General features: G+C 37.9%; 1 protein-coding gene across 1 annotated transcript in view; it reads left to right on the top strand.

The window, feature by feature from the left end:
- The window catches only part of ADGRL4 (adhesion G protein-coupled receptor L4), a 176,192-nt gene that overhangs the window by 102,499 nt on the left and 48,921 nt on the right, over nt 1–24,772 (top strand). The window contains exons 8-12 of the mRNA XM_075540139.1: nt 307–509; nt 3,407–3,580; nt 5,244–5,447; nt 7,674–7,894; nt 8,017–8,083. Of these exons, the coding sequence (XP_075396254.1) occupies nt 307–509; nt 3,407–3,580; nt 5,244–5,447; nt 7,674–7,894; nt 8,017–8,083 (869 nt within the window). The remainder of the gene's footprint in view (nt 1–306; nt 510–3,406; nt 3,581–5,243; nt 5,448–7,673; nt 7,895–8,016; nt 8,084–24,772) is intronic.

Raw genomic sequence — 24,772 nt, 5'->3', positions numbered from 1 at the left:
GTTCAATTGAATACACTTCACCTCCTAGTTCTCAGTCAAAAAAATCTGTTTTGGGATAAGTAGTTTGTGCAGAGCGGTGGCTTCATTCTATGACAAGTTTACCTGGATGGTGTTCAGAGATTATATATCTTAATGTGAGTTGATGATGTAGGTCTGGGCTGATTTTGACCCACATTTCACGAATGATTATATTTGAATGGTTTCTTTAGAGTATAAGCTTGTCTGGTGAGTTCTAAACTTTGTATGGATGGCAAATGCACGTTAGCATTGTAAGCCTTTTACTGTATTCGTGTCTTTGATTGATAGGCAATGCTGCAGTGGCATTTTTATATTATAAAAGTATCGGACCCTTGCTGTCTTCATCTGACAACTTATTGGAGCCTCAAAATGATGATAATTCTGAAGACGGAGAAAGAGTCATCTCTTCAGTAATTTCTGTGTCAATTAGTTCAAATCCACCCACATTTTATGAACTTGAAAGCGTTGCATTCACATTAAGTCATGTAAAGGTAAGTTTTCTTTTCACATGGTTGTTATTTATAATTATGATATATTCAGAGAAGTGAGTTCTGTGTTTGTGTGTTACTTCCATTACATATGAAGTCCAGCATATCTTTAAAAATAGACTCAACATTGCAATAAAGAAATAATGTGGTTTCAACTATTTTTCAGAAAATACTATTTTATAATGTAAATGGTCTTTAAACTTTCTAATTAATATCATAGAATTTAGTTCCCTTGACTCTAAAAAAGTTGTAGTTTTAGTTTTACATTTAAGTACATTATTTCTTAAAAATTCCATACATTCAATGAATGAGTTTAACAAAATAAGGATCACAATATAATACCAATGAGATAAATGTCACCTGTGAAATGAGGGAGGTATTTGAATAGAAATTTTAATTTAATATAAAAATTTCACTAAGTTGGATATTGATTTATTTTAATCAGTACTTCATTATAGAAAAGTTCAAGGATTACTTAATGTACAAAAGCATTTTTTGAAGAAATTAGCTGAAATATTTTCACGCTTATTTTTATTTAAACTCATATGTAATTAAACTATGTACACACAAATGATAATAAGTAACTTTCCTTTTTTATATACCTAGAAATGAATGAGGAAGTTTGAAATTGATCATCATTTTCTATCTATTTATTGTTGATTCTTTCCTTAGTATCAATATAATATGAGTAAATAGTTAAAGTACCTCGAATTCCTTTTGGAGAACTTGGAAATTGTCTAATTCGCCAATCACCATCTTCTTAACCTCAGTGTAGCTAAACTATGTGTGACATTGCTTTTGTTTCCATCTCCTGATTTTCTTCCACTATTTATGTTATATTTTCTGGTTTAATAATTTCTCATCCCCATCGCTATAATTAAAGCAACCATTTTTTGATTATTGGTCAGCATTGTATTCCCAAAAGATGAGTCAATAACTTTGTTCTAGTAGATAGTCAACATTTGAGTAGAGATAGGTGATAATCATGGATCAGGCCCACTTTTAAGTGGTATGTGCTTGATTTCACTTAATAATAAATTATTCTTTTTTCAAAGCCATTTTACAGGGAACTAATACAGATGTCATATCATCCCATAGTTCAGATCCATCAAGTAGTGTTGTATAATTGCTACTGCAATCAGTTTCAAAACATTCTCTTCCTTCTTGAATTCCTTGCTATAAACCCCCTTTTACTCATCCGCTCCCTCTAGATGCCCCCCTCCCCAGCCCCTGCGCAGGAACCCGTATTTTACTTGCTGTCGCTCATAGGTTCATCAAACCTGGGTTTTCTATAAGAAAAACAGATAACAGAATTTCAAGAAGGCTACCCACAATGACAGAATACATCAGCGATAAACCCCAATATGCGAAACACACACCCACACAGGAAAGATTGAGAAACAGATCAGCTCGGACATGGATCAGATGACCAGTTTTCAATAGTTCAAGTCAGGTTTATCATTTTGATCTCCAATAGTCATTTCTCCAAGGCTCTCTGTTTGGCAGCCAGCTTGTTTCCATCCTTCTGTTATAAATGAAGGCAGTCCCCAGAGGCTTCCTTCCTGGAGCTCTCAGTATTTGGGGCTTCCGCTGCCATCCATCGCCTTCGGGAAGCCAGAAGCTCACATTTCAGCCCTGCTCCTATTCCCCCTTCATCTTCAGATTGTGATTTACAATCCTTTAGTCAGGGATGTTAGTCCCAGATGCTTTTATCCTCTAGCAGGGCATCAGCTAATATCTTCACCATCCTTTCCTATAGTGCCCATATCGTCTGTGTTCGCATCCTGAAAGTGAGTATCGAGCAGGACCATGATGTAAGAGCTAATTGCTAATCAATCGGAGCTAGGATTTAGTGGGAGCGTGAAGCCTATTCGTGGATCTACATTCTTATAATTGGTCTTTGGCTCCCTTTGGGATCTCCTCGTTAAATTATGGTAGAGAGTCTTATTGATCATCTGCTTGGAACTTAAAGATCTTCCCTCAATATTGTTTAGCTCCTTGTACTAATTGTTGATTTTATTTAATTTTTAAAGCTCTGTTCAGAGAGTAACATTGGGCCAAAGCAGGCTACCTCCATATTGTAATAGCTGAATTATTCACTTGTACAAAATAATTCCTTTCATGACTGGACACTATTTACACAATCAATGGGAGTTGGTTGTCAGAGAAAATTTATAGTAATAGTCACTGACAGTACCTATCACAGGTTTGCTGAAATAATATTTATCTTAATACAGCATGTAGGGCATTAATGTAGTATGTCAATGATGTGTGCCTACGGACAGTTTAATATTCTTTGTAGAACTGTCTTCTGCTTCCCCAAGCACCATGAATATAGGTCTTAACTCCATGGGTTCCGATGTCTTTGAGGTAGAGTCCATCCACCTAGTGGGATTTTCACATCTGGTCTTCTGGGGCTGCCTTTGGAGGACGTTGTGCGCTTCCAAGATCTAGGGCTCAATGCCCCGGTGCTTTATTGCATTTGGCCTGCACGGTGTGTCAGAAAGCTCAGGCCACTGTGGCTTACTTGGTACATAAAATAAATAATTCTGTGAGATACAATTGATAACTGAAGCATAACTACGTGAAAGACTTTCAACCACTAAGTAACAGTTGTTAGGTTCGGTGCCATTGAGTCAACTCTGACTCCAAGCAGCTCTCCGTAGAGCACAGCAAAATGAGACGCTGTGCAGCCTAAGGCTGCCCCTCAGTTGATGTTATGCTTTGGCCCATTGCTAAAGCAATTGTATCATTCCATTTTTATTAATATTTATTCAATGTTGCACTTCAGAGGCATTAATCATATTGATATTCAAAATGCTGTTTTAAAAATAGAAAAAAATAATAGCATATATGTAACTTGTTATCATTTTCCCATCAGTAAAATGTCTCTTTTTCAGATGTCAGATACCCAGGAGAGTCGGTGTGCGTTTTGGAAGTACTCATCTCACACGATGAATGGCAGCTGGTCTTCAGAGGGCTGTGAGCTGACGTCCTCCAATGAGACCCACACCTCCTGCCGATGTAATCACCTGACACATTTTGCCATTTTGATGTCTTCTGGTCCTTCCATTGTAAGGCATACTCCTCCTCTTATTATAAGTCTATCTCTATGACTTTTTCTGTTTTGTTCTAGGTCATTCGGGAGATTTTGTAAAATGTAAATAGCCTACAGTGCTTGATTAAAGCCTCAAATTATTTGTTTCCTTTTCAATCTTAGATTTCTCCCTGACTTTTGGGAAATATTTGGTCTGGGGTTTGGGCCATTCATATTCATTCTGGAAATCAAGCACTACCTTGCATGTTGTTCACTAATTCAACTATCCATGCATTGACTGTTACTTTTTAAGGTTGCTTCAAAGGACCGTTTGTATATTTTCTGTGCCACTGCGCTTTAGGGCCTTTGTCTTGCTATTCAAAGTTATGTTTACCAATGACAAAGTACCGGTACTTAAAAATGTTTGACAGCTGACCAGTATTTTAGCAATCTGTTAGTAGACACTCATGCTGTTCTAGAACACGCACATTATGCTTAAGGTGAGTAGCTTCACAATGTTTCCTTTACATTAGTGGTATCCTTTTTTATGATATATCAAATAACACAAACCCATTGCAATGGAGTCCAATCCAACTGATACTTACGCTATCTAGGATTTCCAAGACTATACACCTCGATGAGAGCAGACAGTCTCAGCTTTCCCCCGTGGAGTGATTGACGGGGTTAAACCTCCCATCTTCTCCCTTTAGCAGCCCAACGCTTTACCGACAGCACCATCGCTATGGTGAATCATTTCTGATTATGTGATTTGTATTAGATTGCAAGTACATCTCCTCATACAATTAAAGTGCACTGTTCAGGGTATGAAATATCTAAATAAATCTGCCCTCACTTATTGTTGGTCGTATTTTAAACGTGACTTTTTTTTCTGAATGATAAGTAGTCAGAGAAGCCTCTATTCTGTTTCTCTGCATTTATAATATTCATCAATATATATAAAATCAGGAATTAAGCACTTGGTTACTAATCAAAAGGTTAATGGTTTGAATCCATCAGTTGCTTTTGAGAGAAAAAGGTGGGGCAGTCTGCTCCTAGGGTCATTATAAGTTTGAATCAGCTCAAAAGAAATGCATTTTATATAGAAATAGAAACATATTTTCTAATATATAGTACACATACTATATATGAGCATTATATATGCACATTGTGATATATATGTGTGTGTTTATATTACTCATCCATTTAGAATAAACCAATTCTAGCTATTTCAAATTCTCTAAACTATACTGATATATTTTGATATTCCATGTGTTCAGCATTTTAATAACTTTGTTTAATATGTTTTAGATGAATCACTGCTTAGAAATAATACGTGTTCTTACTACTGATAAATCTGTTTTAATTAACCATTTTCATATTACAATAATGAATTGCCTTTCTAATATCATGAAACTGATGACAATAACATTGTAAAACCATATACTAATATATGCCATGCCTAGAAAAAAATCATTAATTATGAAACTGTTAAAGTGCTACATGATTTATATCAGATTTCTCTGAATATTGAACATTTTCTAAAGCACAAAATCTTTCTCATCTAAATGCACATTTGTACTTTTTACATTTTATGAACACTTTGATTAATGTTTCACCAAAAAAGAAGTTCATTATATGCTATAATTCCTTTGACAGCTTTGAGTTATTCTCTTAACAGTGTTATTATTATTTTCCCTTAGGGTATTAAAGATTATAATATTCTTACAAGGATCACTCAGCTAGGAATAATTATTTCACTGATTTGCCTTGCCATGTGCATTTTCACCTTCTGGTTCTTCAGTGAAATTCAAAGCACCAGGACAACAATTCATAAAAATCTGTGCTGTAGCCTATTCCTTGCTGAACTTGTCTTTCTTGTTGGGATCAATACAAATACCAATAAGGTATGTAGATCTTTCTTCTCTCTCTTTGTTATATAAATCTGTATTTTCCTAATTAACTATTTCTGGGCATAGGGCCTTACCCAGGCAAACTTACTCTATAGTTTGTTGTAAAACTGCCTTTACTTAATCTGATAAAACTAATATAGCTAAGCAACGTACTTCTTAAGCATTACCACAAAGCACTGAGATAAATGAAAACTTTTTAACCACCTGAAGAATTGTCTTTTTCATTTGTTGTGTTTTTGAATGAGAAACAAACACAGAAGGAAGAGTGCAGGGAATATTGTCTTGTTTTAGGATTAAACTTCTAAGCAACTAGGGGAAATAGGTACAAGTATGATGAATGACTCTTCCTATTATTTACACTTTTCTAATTTGCTATTTCCCTCTATTATTTACCTAGCTCTTTTCCAAGTAGTGTTTCCAAGAAGCAGACCCCAAGAATGAATAAATACACAATCACTGTATTAGAGAAAGTGCTCGTGACAACCAAGGCGAAGGGAGAAGCTGGGAGATCTGGGAGACCGAGCTTGGGAGGCATGTGCTCAGCATGCAGCTCTAAGGGGTGCTCAGCCACGTTGCCAAAGAGTATTGGGGGGAGTTCTTGAGGCAAAGATACCTCTCTGAGAAATGTCATGTCTCACAGGAACCCTCCCGAGCTGAGTCCTGGTCTGTCAGAAGCTTCTGGAAAATATAACGCAACAATGGGTGCAGATTGCAGCCACTGGAGCCAAAGGGAAATTGCCCGCCCAGCATTCAAAGCCTGGAGGAGTGCATCTTTCTAGATGCAAAACAGTCCATCGCTTCCACGTCTCTGTCCTTACAAACCTTTCAAGGACTGAACCTAACAATCAGTTAACAAGATTTTCATTTAGAGAGGATGCCCACAGAGCACCCATTGTAACTAGCACACACTATGTTATAAACTTCACCTGTTTTTTGTTTACATAGCAATATTCTTAGCCCCTTCGAATTGATATATGCATAATAGATAGCTCTATGATTTTGGCAGTAAATTTTACTGATTCCCATATACTTACATACTTATCACATCCATTGGATCAATCCAATCCAATTATAAGATAACATAATAAAATATATTATAAATAAGATATGAGAGAGGCTTTACAATGTTCATGGGAAAAGTCAAGTATCTTTCGATTGCACTTTTCCAGAAACTTTTATAAAGCTCTTGTACAATTGGGTCTAGATACATCACTAGGCATCAAAAATTAGAAGCCATTTTGATCCTGCAGTGACGTATGAAAGACAGGGTAAGAAATCTGAGAATCGCCAGCACAGGGAGCAGGTTGTGATGGAGCGTGGCAGTAGACAAAGACTAAAAGAGTAAATGTGTAGGTCTTGAGCATAGTGGTAGGTATCCTGTGGAACATAGCATATCAAAAGACAAATATCATGAACCCTCTGAGAGAAGGGAGCCCTGTTGGTGCAGTGGTTTCACATTGGGCTGCTAATCCCAAGGTCTATAGTTCAAATCCACCAGCCACTCCTCCAAAGAAGTGGCATTCTGCTTCCTTATTACAGTCGCAGAAACACAAAGTGACAGTTTTATCCTATGCTACAGGTCACTTAGAGTTGGCGTCGCCTCCATAGCAGTGTTGTTGTTCTTTATAATTAAAACAGAGAGGCATTTAACTGTTTCTCTTTCTGCTTCTTTTCTCATAACGTTAACCCCAGTTCTGGGTGTTTATCTGAAAGCCGATGGAAATCTACCTACTTTACACGCTACTTAAAGTTATTGCACAATGAATATTTTCCCAAAATATAGCCTTACCTGTGTTTTAAACCTAATATTTGTCTCTTAGTTCAGAAATCATTATGTTGTTCAGTTGGGATCAACACGTTTTTTATTATTCTAAGTAAATAATAAAGTTTTTTTTTATTAACTAAAGAGAAAAATCTCCAGAACAGAACCAACGTAAATCAGAAAATATTCACCAAGGCTTCTTAGTTTACCTGGGAAGAACCCACAGCTTACTGCATAGCATAAGTGTAAAAATTTTGGAGCAGCAATATAGTTTCACCACAAAGACGTCACAAAATCAGCTGGCAATAGTACATGTCGAACAATTGACATCATGCAAGAGTCTATTAAAGGCCTATTCGTATGTAAGGTGGCGTAATTCACGGAGAAAGCCTATAGTGTATGTTCAGCTCCGTTTCAATCACATATTGCTTACGGCATCCTTTTTCCTTGGCTTTTAGCTCTTCTGTTCAGTCATTGCTGGGCTGCTCCATTACTTCTTTCTGGCTGCCTTCGCCTGGATGTGCATCGAGGGCATACACCTCTATCTCATTGTCGTGGGAGTCATCTACAGCAAAGGATTTTTGCACAAGAATTTTTATATCTTTGGCTACCTAAGCCCCGCGGTGGTGGTTGGATTCTCAGCAGCACTGGGCTATAGATACTACGGCACCACCAAAGTGTAAGTTAAGCTACGCATTTGAAACGTAATCCTCAGTGTGCTTTGTTATATGATTCAGGCTGTGGCTGTGTTGACGTGTACTCAAACATATTTACAAACTGTATTTATTACTTACTTTTCAGATGTTGGCTTAGCACAGAAAACAACTTTATTTGGAGCTTCATAGGACCGGCGTGTCTAATCATTCTTGTATGTATATTTTAAATTTCTATCCGAGTTCAAAAGAACGATGATTAAGTGATGTTTAATTTTGAGTAATTGAACAGCTTCCTTCTTGAAAAGAACTACCATCACTTAATAGTACATCACTTATTAGCATTTTACATTTATTGCATTACTGAGAAAAATGCATATATATCTGAAACTCAAACCTCTCTTGAAGATGGACAGGATTCTGCATAACATGTGGTTCACAGGAAGAAACATTTTCCATTTATCAGTAGTGTCTCAGCATACTTCAATACTTGAGAATGTGCCAGCAAGCTGGTAATCTTGCATTTTAGAGGTTCATGTCATTTAATCTCTTATCGATGATCGGTCATCTTTGAAGATTAGACTGTCATCTTGGTAGCTTTATCACTCTTCTGTACCCTGTCATCATAAAAGTGACTTTAAACTACATTGCGACCTCGGGGACAAGAACCCTCTATTTCTTATGAGCAGATGAGTCATCTATGGATAGTCCTATTTCAGCAAGGAAGAGGGCCTTTTAATTCTTAGTGAAAGTGGTTTCAAACCTACAAATTTGGCAGGCATGCTATCTTCCATCCTAAACAAAGGCACTCTTATATGTCTCAAGAGCGTTTCTGAGTGCTGTAAGTTTCCAACAGCCTTTCTGAATATAACAGCCTCTCAATGGATATAGAACGTCTGACACGACTCCAGAAAATGGAACGAGTCGTCAATAGAGGAGTTGTGACCATGAGTTAGACTGCTTTTTCACAGATGTTTCGAGGACACACTAGCCATCTCCTTCGCCCTTTTTGTGGTTACTGCATTTGTCTGTTTATAAGTTTGCTCTCTCACCCTGGTCCCACGAGTTATTTATGATTGCACAGGAGCAGATAGCTGAGAAGCACAGGATTTTCACGAAGGTTTATTTTTCAAAGATGTGGGTGCAATAAAGTGCATTCGGAGTACAGCTTCTTAATCATTACAGAAAATTGTTTATGATTTTCCACAATGATCCTCGCAATATGAAAAGAAACCATTGTCTAGATTTCAGATAAAACAATTTCAGAGATTATTTATTATGTTTCCAAAATTGTCCACCCACTTAAATATACTGACTGAACGGTGCATAATTCATACTTTGTCATCTGTGAGCCTCCTATGCATGTTTGTATGAAGACATTTTACATATTCTATTTTTACTGCTTCCCCATGTACAGAGTGGACAGGCTCGGATCTCGATTCTTACAAGAGGTAGTTATGTAGAGCAGTGATTTGTGTGGTTTAGATGAAAAGTCGCAGGCAAGAAATTATACTGAGTACAGGAGAAAATAGCATATTTCCTTAAAGTAAGAAAGGGAAATTGTTTTCTAAAATTGCTTTTTAATAGTTGTTTATGGGAAAGAAAGGACAACAGTGGATTTCATTACAGGAGGAGCTGTAGCGTCTAGACATGGTTCTCTCCAGACGCGCCCTGCAAACTTTCCTTGAAGCCTAGCTGGAAATATTACTCTGTGTTTGTCTGAAATTAATTAACCAACCCATCTTTTGCACAACTTCAGTATGATGATCATTCCCAGGTTAAGAGGGTCAGGCTCCTTACAAAATGTAGGAGACAATTCGTTTCACTCTAGAACTTAATCATATTTATTATTTTATTTATTAATTTTGAAATAGCATGTATCCTGTAAATAGTAATTTTGCAGGAATGAATTAACTTACTCCGTTTCTCTCTGTTTTGTGCTGACTGGCATAGTATTGGTGTACAATTGTGTAACGCAATATTGAGAAAAGTTTACCGGTGACCCCAGAATAATATCTCATTCACAGAGGAAATCTTAGAGACGTTGAAATATTACCACACATTCTTTTAAGCTAGGAATTGAGGCTGATGCCTTCGACAAGTCAGACGCTCTATGTGACAGTGGAGGAGGGAGGAGCTGGGAGAAGAGGACATGATGACTTAGCATTAGGTGTCATTGAATTTTGGACTTATACAGCATTCCCTCAAAGAAATTTTTCTTTTTCTATTAAAAAAGGAGAGTTCCGCCTCTACCCCACACTGAGAATAAGTTGTTGAAAGTACTAAAAGTTTTTCATAAGATTATTGTCCTGATGTCTGATGGAATGTGAACAGAAGGGTGAAATCTTCATGTCTCCCTGCCATCTGAGAGGAGCAGAATGGCATCATCAAGTGTTTATGAGTTCTACGCATGCGTCTTGACAATGGGCCAAATGCAAACAAAACAACTATCTTCTGCTTTTTATTCTGGAGACTGCATGCTTACTTCAGAACGCCTTGACCACAACAAAACAGAAAGGAACATGATACAGAATGTCCTGGAGTAAAATGATAGAACAACCAAAAAAGAACTCACCCGATACACTCTCATAGCGATCCTTTAGCTGACTGACCAAATCTTACCTGTCCCTACAATACGTAAAAAAAAATTAGACAAAGGAGACATTTGAGGCCGCTGATGAAACGGTTAGGTCAGGGGAGGTTGTGTGAAATTAGGAGATATGGCTGCCTCTCAGTGAAAGAATCAGGGCCAAGGTGAATATACCCCCAAAGCCATGTGCACCATCTAGGACAAGAGGACGCCAGAGCATAAACTGAGACGTCCAGCAGTAAGAAGAACCAAATGATGTTAAATAAAATAAATAATTTATAACTCCTCCTCCTCAGACCCAAGAGCTACTTTGGCAGTTAGCTAGACACAAATATATATATTCTAAGATTCTGAATGGAACAGCATAAAAAATTAGGTTATTTGTAAATCTGAAAGTTTCTAAAACTATGGCATGTGGATTTATACCAGAAAGAAGAAAACGGTTTATGTGACTACTATATTTGCCATTTTAGAGATAGAAATTATGGACTGATTGGAAAGGTATTATCCCTTGCTTTGTAGTATTCTGATAGATAAGGATTTCATACCACATAATTAATTTTGCCATATAAATCGAGTTCTCCAGCATAATGAAAGTGCACAAGAAATAAGAGCTATCCTTTCCTCTCTAGAGAATCAGTGCTCGGAAAATGTGATCAACTTCAATCTATAATTATATATTAATGATCTTGGTGACAAATGGGAGAGATTAATATGGATCAAGCAATCATACAACAAGTTTTCTCAATGGTGGAGTGATTTGTGTGTGGATGTGCCAAAGACAAAGTATTGCTTTTTATATTAGGAAATGGGAAAAAGGTTTCACAGTGTGAGCTAATTTGAATCAGAGTTCAGCTAGCCCTCAGAAGGAAAGGGCACAGCAAGAATTTAGTTAATTTTATAAAAATGACAATACCAGCAATTAAAAATATATATATTTCATGATTAGTATTCAAGAATTGTCTTTTCCTAGAAATCATTATTTTCCTACCTTTGATGTCATTAATTTTAATCTGATTTACTCATATGTATACATTCATTCTCTCCTTCATACTTAGATATTTCTGTCCTTTGCTAAACTTATGACATTATTAGTAACAATAATTAGAATTATTTTAAATGTTCAGATTATTGAGCTCCTGTTACATTTGAAACCTACTTTTTTGCCTTGTTTTCTCTTCCCCCATTCAATCCTTAAGGATATTTGATATCCTTAAGCTATAATTTTATTTTCTCATTTCATATTTTTAAAATATAAAACTTGATATGAAAGGGTAACAGAACAAAGGCAACTTGATCAATGTTGGGACTAGAACTAAAATTATTGTTTTCTTAACCTAAAGTTTGCCCCTTCGTTTATCCCGTCCTTTTTTGTGGAAACTGTTGGGCTTATCATTATGCGTCCACTATCTTTCATTTAATTTCAGGTATGCAGAATTGTTTTTCCAAGCCTGGCTCCAATAATGGGAACTATTAGTGATAAAAGTATGAAGGTCTATTTTTTTTGTCCCTGGTACATTCCTTGCACTAAGATATAAACATTCTCTACATGTTGGTCCATTTGTCATGTGTTGGTGTATTGAATCTTTCAGATAACTCAATAAAATAGAGGGTTGGGGGAGCATGCGACTTCTAGTATTTTAAAGTTAAAGACAACAAGGCTTATGGAGTTTACAAAGTAAGCAAACCCTGCAGTTGGAATTCACACTCATGTCGTCGACTCTCTTCTACTGATAGTTCCCCACGGCTCGTAGTCTAAATACCGCAAACAAATGTATAAAGTTCTCACAACTCTTGTGGTTAGGTGCTAGCAACGTGGTTGCAATGTGGAGGAATCCTGTGTTCAACAGAATGAAATACCGCACCCTCCTCCCCATTGTCTGTGATGTTTGAACCCATTGTTGCAGCCACTGTCATTTAATCTCATTAAGGGTCAGCATCATTTTCCCCTGACCTTCTCCTTTTCAAAGCGTGATGTCTTTGCTAGAAACTGGTCTCTCCTGGTCATGTGCGTAAGTATGTGAGACAAAGGCTTTCTATCCTCACTTCTAAGGAGTATTCTAGATGTACTTTCTCAAAGATTTGCTAGTTGTTCTAAAAACCATGCTACTATCAATATTCTTCATAATTCTACCATAATTCAAATGCACCAGTTTCTCCAGTCCATTATTTATTAATCAGCTTTAATTGAATATAGAAAGGTATGGAGTCAGCATCCTTTAGTCTTTAAAGGTCTTATATAACACATTTGCCCAATACAATATGTCCTTGGATTTTCTGACTGCTCCTTCCATGAGAGCTGATTGCGGATCCAATTAAATTAAGCCCTTGATAACTTCGATCTTTTCTTCATTTATCTCATGATGTATTTGGTACTGTTATAAGGACTTTTTGTTTTCTTTCATGTAAGTTGTGTTGAAGTTTGTGGTTTTTGATCTTGTCAGCAAGTGCTTTGAGACCTCCTTGTTCTCATTAAGCAAAGTTATGTAATCTGCATATGGTAGGATGTTGGTAAACTTACCTCCCATCGTTATGCTCCGTTCTCTGAGTTTTGTTGCTGTAAGCTATTGTGAATTTGGTTCTAACTCATAGAGGTGCAAGGTACAACAGCATGAAACGCTGCCGGTCCTGCACCATCCTCACCAATATTGCTGTGTTTGAACTGACTGTGGCAGCCACTGTGTCCATCCGTCTGCTTCAGATGCTTTCTCTTACCCAATGGACTTCTATTTACCAAACGTAGTGAGTGTCTTTCTCCAGGGTCTGGTCTCTCCTGATAATGTATCCAAAGTCTATGGAGCAAAGTCTCCCGATCCTTGCTTCTATGGAGCAACGTGGCCGTACCTCTTTGAAGACAAGTCTGATAGTTCTTCTGGAAGCTCACAATACTTTCAATAGTCTCTAAATACTTACCTGCGTAGTAGGCAATCTCTTCTTTCTCCCAGGGCCCTGCTGGAGGATCCAAACCACTGACCATGCGGTTAGAAGCTTAGGGAATAGCCCACTACACAGCTCCATTGACTGGACTCATTCCAGCTTAATTCTGCTTACTTTTCAGCCTTATTTCACAATTCATAAATCTATACCACAAAAGCTCCAAGATCAACATCCAGGCTAAAGTCCTGTGGTCTCTTTGGGTAGTGTGTGTGTGTGTGTGTGTGTGTGTGTGTGTGTGTGTGTGTGTTTGGCACCCAATATTCCCGTCATTTTCAAAGTTCTTTTTACCAATACACAACTTCATGAAAACCTTTCCAGATATTCCTAGCTGTTACCATCCCTTGTTGTGCACGGGTGGCCCAAACAATTAAAGTGCTTGGCTACTCACTTTCAGTTGAAGGGTCAGGTTCACAGAGAAAAGGCCTGACAGTTTCAATCCAAAGAAATCAGCCACTGAAGTTCCTATGGAAAAAGTGTTCTACTCTGACATACATCAAGGCACACATGAGTTTGCCAATGAGATGTGGTGTCAACTCAATGCTAACTGGTCTCGCTCATCCTTTGTACAAACAAAAATTTTGATTCTACCCCTGTACAATATTTTTAATACTCGGTCTTGTTAAAACTCATTCAAATCCCACTGCCAATGAGATGATTCCCATTCATAGTAACTCTCCCTACTGCCCATTATAATGATCTGTGTACTTTACACTACCCATCCCCACACAGGCACGCAAACCTATGAGTCTCTTACTTTGCTCAATAGCTGGTAGCCCTGGGTTGTGAAATTTTAGGAGCCATATGTAATAAATTAAAGCTTTCTTTACTAAAGGACACGTTCCATTCTTGGACCCAAGGACTATCAAACCAACTACCCTTCTTTTTGTCACCCCAAAACACATAAATATGTAGTACATCTTCAATATGAATACCCATTTTAATTAACCTTTTATTGCAGACTGTGATTATAAGGCAGCAAGAAAAGAGCATGCATCTTTTCTTAACAGTTTCAACTTCTCTGAACCCGGGATTCTTAACATGTGGAGGAAGATAAACATCCTGGCTTCTAAATCACATGCTATGGCAAAAAAACACGGAAATTTTAAAAATTCACAGCATCCTTGAGAAATTTAATAATTAATTAGTTATCATCAAGTCTATGGCAACCTTATGTTTATCAGGGTACATAGGTGCTACAGAGGATTGTCAATGGCTACCATCCTGATGAAGTAGATCATCTGGATATGCTTCTGAGGTAACTCTGCATAGACTTGACCCTTTTGCATTCTGGTTCTCAGCCAAGCATATTTACTTTTTGCAATTGAAGAGAGGAATCTCACAATAATTGGGGAACAATCTGAACTTTCTTCATTTTTACCTTTTATATTAAAATTAAACTGGGTTAATTTTATAACCATATTTGAATATCAAAACCTATGTGCAAGTGATTGAATGTGTAGATACATAGTTGTATGTGTGTATGCATACATTTCAGTAAAAAGTTTACTGATATTTTAATATTGATAAAGATGTAATCATAACAAGATATAATTAGAATTCATTTGCCTGTTGCTATTTAGAATGTATTAAAAATATCAGTGCATTCTGTTTTAACAACTTTTTCTGAACTAATTTGCTAAGACTTTTACTCCACAGAAAGAGCTTACAACAACTTGCAGTAACTTTCATTCTTATTAAGACTCCTTGCATTTCTACTAGAAAGTTAAGTTCAGGTGCATAAATGCTCTTTGCTTGGTGTTTGCTTTTTATTTTGTTGTTGTTCTAATAAACAGGGCCTTAGGGCAGGTGTGGTTTGAGATTATAATGTAAAACACCTTTGAGACAATATGGAAGTGAACAGGAACTAACTTTGTTCAGCACTGATGAGTTTTTACTAACCCTAAGTATGTGGTTAAAACAAATATTCTGGCTTTCAATCTACTGTGATAAAGTATTAACTGGTTAGGTGGTTGAGCAGCAACATCTTTTGCATTGATCACATGAAAGTACCTCCTCAGGTGTTAGCTTATTAATATTGAGGATCTCTTCGAATTTTGAAGTCTGAACCAATGACCCCATTGATTCTATGAATTGCTACATGGAGAATGTTAAGGTTGTGACTCTACATGAAAAGGCCTAGCCATGCTTTTGGAATATTGAGCGGTACAAAAGAAGCTTCTAACTCTCTGTAAAGCAAGCTGCAAACCAAAGATAATTTTCATGATTTATTTCTTCAATAGTTAATTCTTTAATGTTGAATGTCTTTCATCTAAAACTGTGCAAGCCATTCGATTCCAGTGCACAAGTATAAAATAATTTTACTTTTAAATATGAATAAAAGTTTCCCATAGGCAATTCTAGCATTGAAGAATAGAGTTGCTTAGTTGATGCAAACACTTGTTAAGCTAGGGCCAAACAAGATGTTTTAATTTTTTATTTTATTCATTATGGACTCTGATTTGAATTTAAATAAAAGTCCCTACAGAGTGTACAGTGCTGCGGGTTATGTGTTGGACTCCCAGCCATAAAACATGCCAGTCATGCTTTGGGAAAAGCATGAGATCATTTGTTCCCATATAGATTCATAGTTTAGGACATATTAAGAATCAGGGCTCTACTGTTTTATAGGGTCACAATGAATCAGAATTTACTTGATGTCAATGGGATTAGTTTTGGGTACGCTGTTACTTGACCACTTCATTTTCAGATTTGTCCAGAACTTCAATCAACTTTTTCAAGGGCTATCACTAGTTGTTTTGGTATTTATGTCTCTTCATATGCATTCACCAGGTAATACCTGTCAATACCTAATCAAAATTTACTTTCTTATATTGCCCTTAAAAAACAGGTAATGTATGGCCATCATTCAGTTAAATATGCTCACTACTTTTTATTGTGCAAATTACACAAGATTTGAAGAAATATAGAAATATTACAAGACTATGTAAAAGGTTAAGTGAACATTTCATTACATACCCTTACACTCCATGACTAACAACTGTTCTTTTTTCCCCAACCATTTTATTAGGAGCTAATCCAAATATCATTCCACAGTTCAAGCACATGAACTGCACATCAATTATTGCACAATTGCTACCACAATCAGTTTCAAAACATTTTCTTTCTTCTTGAATTTCTTGATATCAGCACCCCTTTCCCCTGCTCACTCCCCCCACCACCTCCCAGGAACCCTTATTCTGGTTGTTTCATCTATAGGTTGATCCATTTCTGTTTTATCTATAAGTTGATTTTTCATATGCAGAAAAAGAGACAGACACATAACAAAGACCCAAGAAGGCTACCCACCATGAAAAATGCACCAGAGATAAACCCCAATATGAAGGGGGGAAAAAAGCATTGAAAACCAGATTGCCCAAAGGGGAGATCGAGTGACAACATTTTAACCATTCAAGTCAGGTTCAACATATTGATCTATGACAGGCATCGCTGCACTCTACACAATTTGTTTGGCAACTGGTTTCTTCCCATAACCCCACGGTGGATAGAGGGAAATCTTGGGAGGCTTATTTCCTAAGGAGTTATCGCAAGTGTATATAGGGCTTCCACTGTCGTCCATAACAAACCAGAATCTCACAACTTAAGCTCTGATACTATTTCCTCCTTTGGCTTTGGATTATATAATTTACAATCCTTGGGTCATGGATGTTGGTGTGCTTCTTCCATGTGGACTTAGTTGACATCTCACTTAGATGGCTGCTTGTTTGGAAAGAAGCCTTCAAGACCCAGATGCTGTTCAATCTGATAGCAGGGCACCACCTAATTTCTTCACCACACTTTGCTATTGCTCCTGTATCTACTGTGCTTCCTTCACGAGGGAGAGTGTGGGGGCAGGGGCATGTTGGGAGAATTTACTGTTCTTCAATTGGAGTGAAGATTAAGTTTAAGGCCAAAATTGGTTCTTGGATCAATACTTTTTGTCTTCCTTGGGTTCCCCTTGAGAACTCCTTGTTAATATATGGTAGAGAATCTCATTGTTCATCTTCCTGACACATAAGGATCTTCTGATAATAGTGTCATTGATTAATCTGTGGTACCAATTTTTAAAACACTGTTGAGAAGGGAAGATTGAACCAGTGTACGCTAACAACATATTGCAATACCTGACTTATTCACTTGTACAGAATACATCCTTACCTAGCTGGATGCTGTTTACACAATCAAGGGGAGTTAGTTGCCAGGCAAAACTTACTATGATAGTCATTGCCAATGTCAGTCACAGGTCTGTCAGATAAAAACACATATCTTAAAATTGCAAGAATGGCATGGATGTACAGAATCATGTGGGTTCACTTACCAACAGTTCAATACTCTCGGTTTAGCTGTCTTTTGCTTCTCCACATACCATGTAATTTCAGTCTTAAGTTCTCAGGTTGTGTGCCTCGACTACCCAGGATTCAATGTCCCAGTACTTTATGGTAATTGGCCTAGGTCCCCAGGGGACTAGGAGTACAGGAACTCAGGCAAATGTGGCTTATTATGTCCAGATTACCGGTCATACTCCCCCATGCAAAATATGAAGATCTGTCCCCACCCTGCCAACTACCCTGACTGACAAACTTTCTTATCAGAGAGATGAGGAATACTGATGGGAAAGTCAAGTTAGGAACATGAACAGACATGTATGGGAGAAGAGAAGTACATGTCTGCTGGTAGGAAAGAGGGAAGACCAACTTCCAAGTGGGGGGAAAATATCTAACAAAACTTGTAAGGACTCTTAGGTGGCAGTATACCTGGTAATACAACTTATTTTCACAATCATACACTCTATCACTCCAGGCCTTTTTTCTATATATATTTTTTTCACTTGCTGTAGAGTTGATTCTGACCCATAGTGACCCTATATATAATAGAACAAAACACCGCCTTATCTGAACCATCTTCACTATGCTGGATATACGTGAAGCTATTTAATGTTCTTTGCATGCCCTTACAGAGATGAGCCAGTCAGGGTGCAGTGCAGCAACGATGAAACATACAACTTTCCTGTAGTTCTTAAAAGCTTCCTCTCCCCATCTAGCATAATCCCAATTCCACCTTACACATCTGACTAGACCAGAGGATGCACACTGGTACAGATAGGAACTGGAAATACAGGGAATCCAGGGCAGATGATCCCATCAGGGCCAGTGGTGAGAATGGCCATATTGGGAGGGCGGAGAGACGTTGGAGTAGAAAGGGGGAACCAATCACAAGGATCTACATATAACCTCCTCCGTAGAGGATGGACAAAAGAAAAGTGGGTGAAGGGAGACATTGGACAGTGTAAGATATGACAAAATAGTCATAATTTATCAATTATCAAGGGTTCATGAGGAAGGGGGGAGTGGGGAGGGAAGGGAAAAAATGAGGAGCTGATACCAAGGGCTCAAGTAGAAAGTAAATGTTTTGAGAATGATGATGACAACTAATGTACAAATGCACTTGACATGCAATGGCTGGATGGATGGATTGTGATAAGAGCTGTAAGCGCCCCCCAATAAAATTATTTATTAATAAAAAATGTATCTATTCTTTGCATGTTCATTGTGTAGTTTTCACATACATATGAGATTATTGGTGATAACATGGGCTTAGTCAGGAATAGTTTAGTCTTTAAAATGACACCTTGAAATTTTATTCTTTAAAAAGGTATTTTACAGCAGATTTGTTCAATGCAATATATCCTTTTCTTTAACTGCTATTTCCATGGATTTGATTATGGATCAAAATAAGCCTAAATCCATGACAACATCCATATTTTCTTTGTTTATCGTGATGCTGCTTCTTTTGAGGATTCTGTTTTCCTTCTGTTTAGGTGTAAGATCCAAGGTTTGATCTTCAACAGTGAGTGTCTCAGCAAACAAGGTTTTGTCATCTGCATATCTAAGTCTGTTACTAACCCTTCATCTAAGCCTGATTTCAGAAACCAAATTTTTGGGTTATTTGCTCAACATGCAGTTTCAAAAGTATGTTGAAAAAAATACCACCCTGAAAAGACCTTTCTTTTAAAAATTTGTTATTGGTAATTAGATGGAGGTATCCAGATCAGATCATCATTTTTGCATTAAACGACTTAAACCATTTATCAAGCCTGCCCATGGCTCGCCCTGTGTCCTCCCCTAATTTCTTTCAGTTTTGATCCAGCTCCTTCCTTTTTAACTGTTGGTCCATGACTTCCTCTTCCCTCCCTTCTTCTTCCAGCACAGGTATCCAGCCAAAGCTCTGTCTTTGGGCATTACGAACTTTTATCTAGATTATTTTTTGATCTCAGACATAATTTTCCTTTTGTGGTTGACTAACTTCCTCCAGCATATTGTCCCCCATATCCATCCATGCCTCCAGGTGCTGCACAGTTTCAACCGTAGTCTTTAATTCTTGAACAGCAACAACTGCATGCCATTGTATGTGCACCAACGTTTGTTTGTCCATTCCCTACCAGTTTAGGTGGCTTCTACCTCCTTGTTACTGTGAACAGTGCTGTGATAAATGTGTGTGTGCGTATATCTGGTTATGCTGTGCTCTTTATTTCTTAGGGTATGTGCCAAGTAGGGTGATTTCTGAGTTATATGTTTCTTTCTATTCCCAAATGCTTGAGAGAGCTCTATACTGCATTCCTCGGTAATTTGACTGTTTGCCATTAGACCAGCAGTGTATGTGGGTTCCAATACCTCTGCACCATCTATAGAATCTGTTATTTTCTGTTTTGCTGAATTTTGCTGTCAATTCTGAGGTGAACTGGTACCCCTCATTGTTTTGATTTGCGTCTTTCAAATGTTTCCTCATGTCTGTTGGTTTACTGGGCGTCATATTTCATGAAATCTCTGTTCATGTTCTTTATTTTTTATTGGATTATTTGTCTTTTTCTTTGTGAGTTATGTCCAATATGCCTTTTGTGTGTGCGTGCAGTGTATGCATTCTCTTTTTTCCCTTTTGATGAAGTCTTTGGATGCACATTTTTTTAATGAGGTCCAAGTCATTGATTTTGTCTTCTGCTGTGTATATGTGTTGCATTATGTTTGATCATGTATTTATACCATGTACTACAATCTCTAAGTCTGTCTCTATTTTTTTCATTGATGATCTTCACAGTTTTAGTGTTTAAACTTGGGTCTTTAATCCATCATGAGTTCATTTTTGTCTATGGAGTAAGGTATCCCTTTTTCACTCTTGAGCAAATAGAAATCCAGTTTTGAAAACACCATGTGTTAGAGACTATCTCTTCTCAATTGAATATGTGCAAGGCCTTTGTAAAAAGTCAGCTGTACGTAGATGCATAGATTTACCTATGGGTTCTCTATTCTGTTCCATTAGTCTGTGTATCCATCATTGTGCCAGGACCAACCTATTTTGGCTTATGGCTTTGTACTAGATTTTGAGTTCTGAAACTGAGAGGCCTCTTATTTTCTTCTTCCTTTTTAGTAGTGCTTTGATTATACTGGGTCTCCTCCCTTTCTTTATAAAGTTGGTGATTAGTTTTTCCACCTCTTTAAACAACAATAGTGAGATAGAATGATAAAATAGCAGCAAGGATGGGCTCAGGCAGAGGAGGATTACTCAGGACCAAGCAGTGCTTCCTTCGGTTGTGCATGGAGTCATTATAGGTTGGAAGCAACTTGAAGGCATCTAACAAAAACAACAACAACTGGGATCTGAACTGGAACTGGATTATAGTTATAGATTACTTTGGGCCTAATTGGCATTTTTACAATGTTAAATCTTCCTGGCTGTGAATATTTAACGTTCTTCCATTTATATAGGTATCTTTTGTTTTCTTGTAATAAGGTTTCATAATTTCCTTTGTACATTTTTGTTTCTATGGTTAAATTTATTCTAAGTATTTATTTCTCAGTACTTCATCCTTTGGGTAGATATTAGAAATGGCCCCTGGCTCACCCTTCTGTGTCACTGGTATATAACTGTGAGTTGAAGAGGGACTCTGGACTAGCAGCTGACTTATGCACTTAAGTAGCACTGGGCTGGGATGCCTTCTGGATACATAATTACTTCTTGATATAAATCTCTTTCTTATACATAGATGTGTATCGATGGATAATTTTCTCTGGACAACCCAGCCTAACACATTATGGTCTCTGCTGAGTGGCATGCTAGGAAAATAAACCATGAAGATGGAGAGTGGAGGCTTGTCTGACCTCTGCTTTATGATAGTTGACTGGAATTGGATATTTCTTCTTTGGATAGCTCACCACAAACAAACAAACTTACTACCATTGAATCAATGTCAATGCACAATTACTCCATAGGTCAAGGCAGAGCTGCCCCCGTGAATTTCCCAGACTGTAACTGCTTACAGGAGGAGAAAGCCCTTTATTTCTCCCTAGGAAGGACTGGTGGCTTCAATCCGCCATCTTTGCAGATCACAGCCCATTTGTAGCTCTTCGACCTTTAGAGCTTCAGTTTGGAAGCCATATATGGCAAGAGGTTGATTTAGTTGTTATCTGGAAAGGACATGGGGGAGTGAAACCTTTAATCTCAGAAGTTGTCTTTGGTTATTCTCACCTGAAATAGTGAAAAGAAGCAAAATGGCTGTCACATTTCCTCTCAGAGGGTGAAAACACCTCTTGAATTTTGAGTCAAAAGCTGTGTTGCTTAGTCAAAATGGCTGACAGAAGGCCCAGGCACTGCCTTGATACTTCCAGGGACCCAAGGCCATTTGCATGTCAATGGGATAGCTTAGATAAGAAAGGATTGCATTTCCCTGTGGAAGGAGTTGTGTTTGGGATCAGAGGAGTCCAGGGGATGTAACCATTTTGCACTGAGCTCCTAACTGAGAGTCTGGCAGTTCCAAAGCACCAGCCCTTCTGAGGGTGGAAGATGAGCAGTCTACTCCTGTAAAGAGGGACAGTCCCAAGATGCTGAATAGCTGCAGGATGGTCCAGAAAGCTCAAGCTCCAGTTATAGCTACATAACAAGAGACTTCAAAACAGCTAGGGAGAAAGAAGACACCTGAGGCCAGAAGTGATGAAACTGTGAGCTCACCCTTCCCAAGCTCCTCTCCTTCCACATTGATCCCCCACCACCATCCGTCCAGGCACAAACCCCTCCTCAGCCCAAACTTCTCATAAAGGGCCCCTTCCCATCCACCCAGGAGCCCCTTCCTGTAAGCCAATGCCCTGTGCTCACCTTGTTAAAAAAAAAAAAAAAAAGTGTTACAGTCTTAGAAACTCTATAGGGTTACTATGAGTCAGAATTAACTCAATAACAGCAAAGGAGTGAATTATTGTAAATGGCATTGCCTTTTTGATTTCATTTTCAGAGCCTTCTTCTTTAGTATAAAGGAATCCAGTTCATTTTTTATTTCCTTGCGAGTAGAGTGGTTTGTCTCATTTAATGGCCAGCCAGCAGAGAGTCAATCCCATGCCCAGCTTCAGTCTCCTGAGCTGTCGCCGTCAGTGTGTTCAGCTCACTTGACCATCATTTCTTCCTTCAGTGACCCAGGACTCTGGGTCATTCCTCCACATGTTCTTTCTGATATTTTAGTTGCTGAGCGATATCTCAGCAAGTCTATCAAGTTGTCATTTTGCCAGTGCTCCTTACAAACACTCTCTATTAAACCACACAATATGACCTTACTATGTTCAAATGAGTTTGGGGGGTTTTGTACAGTTTTCATATGAGCAAAATGTGTGTTCTGCAATTCCTACTCTTCCAAATGTTATATGCAATTTGTTACAATTCAAACAAATGCCTTTGCAAATTCAATGAAACGCAGATAACTAACTTTCTGATATCCTGTGCTTTCAGCCAATATCTGTATGATATGGGTAATAATTTCCTTTGTTCTGCTTACTTTTCTGAATCAGATTATTTGCATTTCTTTGTTGCAGTCATTTTTTAATTTATCTTCAACAAAAATTTCCTCATATGTGTTAATTATATTGTTCAATAATTTCTGCATTCTGTTGCATCATTTTGGAGGGACAGGCACAATTGTAGATCTCTTCTTTAAAAAGTTTTACTGGAACATAATCAAAATATCATACAATTCAACAATTTAGTCATTTCAAGAAGAGTTGAATAATCGTTACCACAACCAGTTTCAAACCAGCCCAATCTTTCATGTACACATTGTCTAGAGCTCCCCAATTGCCCAACCTTTCCTGCCAGACTCCAGAGAACCTTTAATTCAGTTACTGTTATCTATACATTTACTTATCCTGGATTTCATTGCAGAAAAACAAGCAAAATTTTTTTTTAAAAGTTAAACAGAGGGAAACCTCCTTTCTAGTCAATTGGTTGGGTAACTCTTCCAAATTCATGGCATGCACCAATGAATGCTTTGAGTGTGGCATCTGTTTGTTGAAGCATCTCAGTCAGCATTCTGTTGATCCCTGGAGTTCTTTTCCCCAATCCTTCCGGAGAAGTCTGGACTTCTCCCACAAAAGCCATCAGTTCTTGATCGCCGACTCCAGGAGGGATTTCATATGGAGTGATTTTTCCTGGTACAGTGATTGTGTACTCCTTACATCTTCTTTCTTGTTTCATTTAATATTTTACCAATTTAATCTTTGCATACCGTGAATCAGGCTTTTCTTTCCCCCTGCAAGCGTTTCAATTTGAGAATATCTAAGTGTTTTCTTCATTTTTGGTTTCTAACTCCATGTCTTTGCACATTTTATTACATTTATATATTTGAGTTGCCCTTTAGATCTTCTGATCAGAGATTTTATTTAATTTCTTTCTTTTCTTCTGTACTTCCTTGTTCTAGATCATCTACATTCAAGAATAACTTTCAGAGTTTCTTTTGATATGCCCTTTGGTCTTTGTTTCCTTCCTTTCCTGTTTGTTTAATGGCATGGTGTTTTCTTTATGAATGATGTTCATGCTGCCCTCTGAGACAATATCGGGAAAGCCATCTCAGACCTCCTCTGGCTACATCAAGGAAAAGGAGAAGCAAGCTCCTCACCAGCTCAAGACACCCTGCCACAGGCAGAGGTCAGACCTGCCTCCTGCTTCCGTCCTTACACCGGCATTTCCTCACAGAGCACTCTTCCTCGCAGCTAGGTTTGATAATTCATTGCAATAGCGATACAGAACTCACGGACCAAATTCACAGTATGGGCCTTATTAAGGAAGTTAATGGGTTACCGCAAATCAGGGTCAGTATACATTCACTGGTCCACAACAGCACCTCTCTCTCTCTCGCTTCATAATCCTCATCCCCATCCTCTCAGCTACATGGTCCCCTTGACGGTGGTATCTGGGGGCTGGGAAGCCTCAGTCTCATATTTTCTTCTGTCCTCTTCTGTATCATGGCCTCTGTGCCTCTGGTCTCATCCTCTGGTACTTCAGATGAGGAGGGATCTTGAATGTGCTCCACTGGTGGTTCGTTTTCTTTGATGGTTCCAGGAATTCCCTC

Source organism: Tenrec ecaudatus, chromosome 1 (genome assembly GCF_050624435.1).
Source record: "Tenrec ecaudatus isolate mTenEca1 chromosome 1, mTenEca1.hap1, whole genome shotgun sequence".
Classification (NCBI taxonomy): Eukaryota; Metazoa; Chordata; class Mammalia; order Afrosoricida; family Tenrecidae; genus Tenrec; species Tenrec ecaudatus.
The sequence above is the reverse complement of the archived record's forward strand: the minus strand, read 5'-3'. Positions and strand labels throughout refer to the sequence as shown.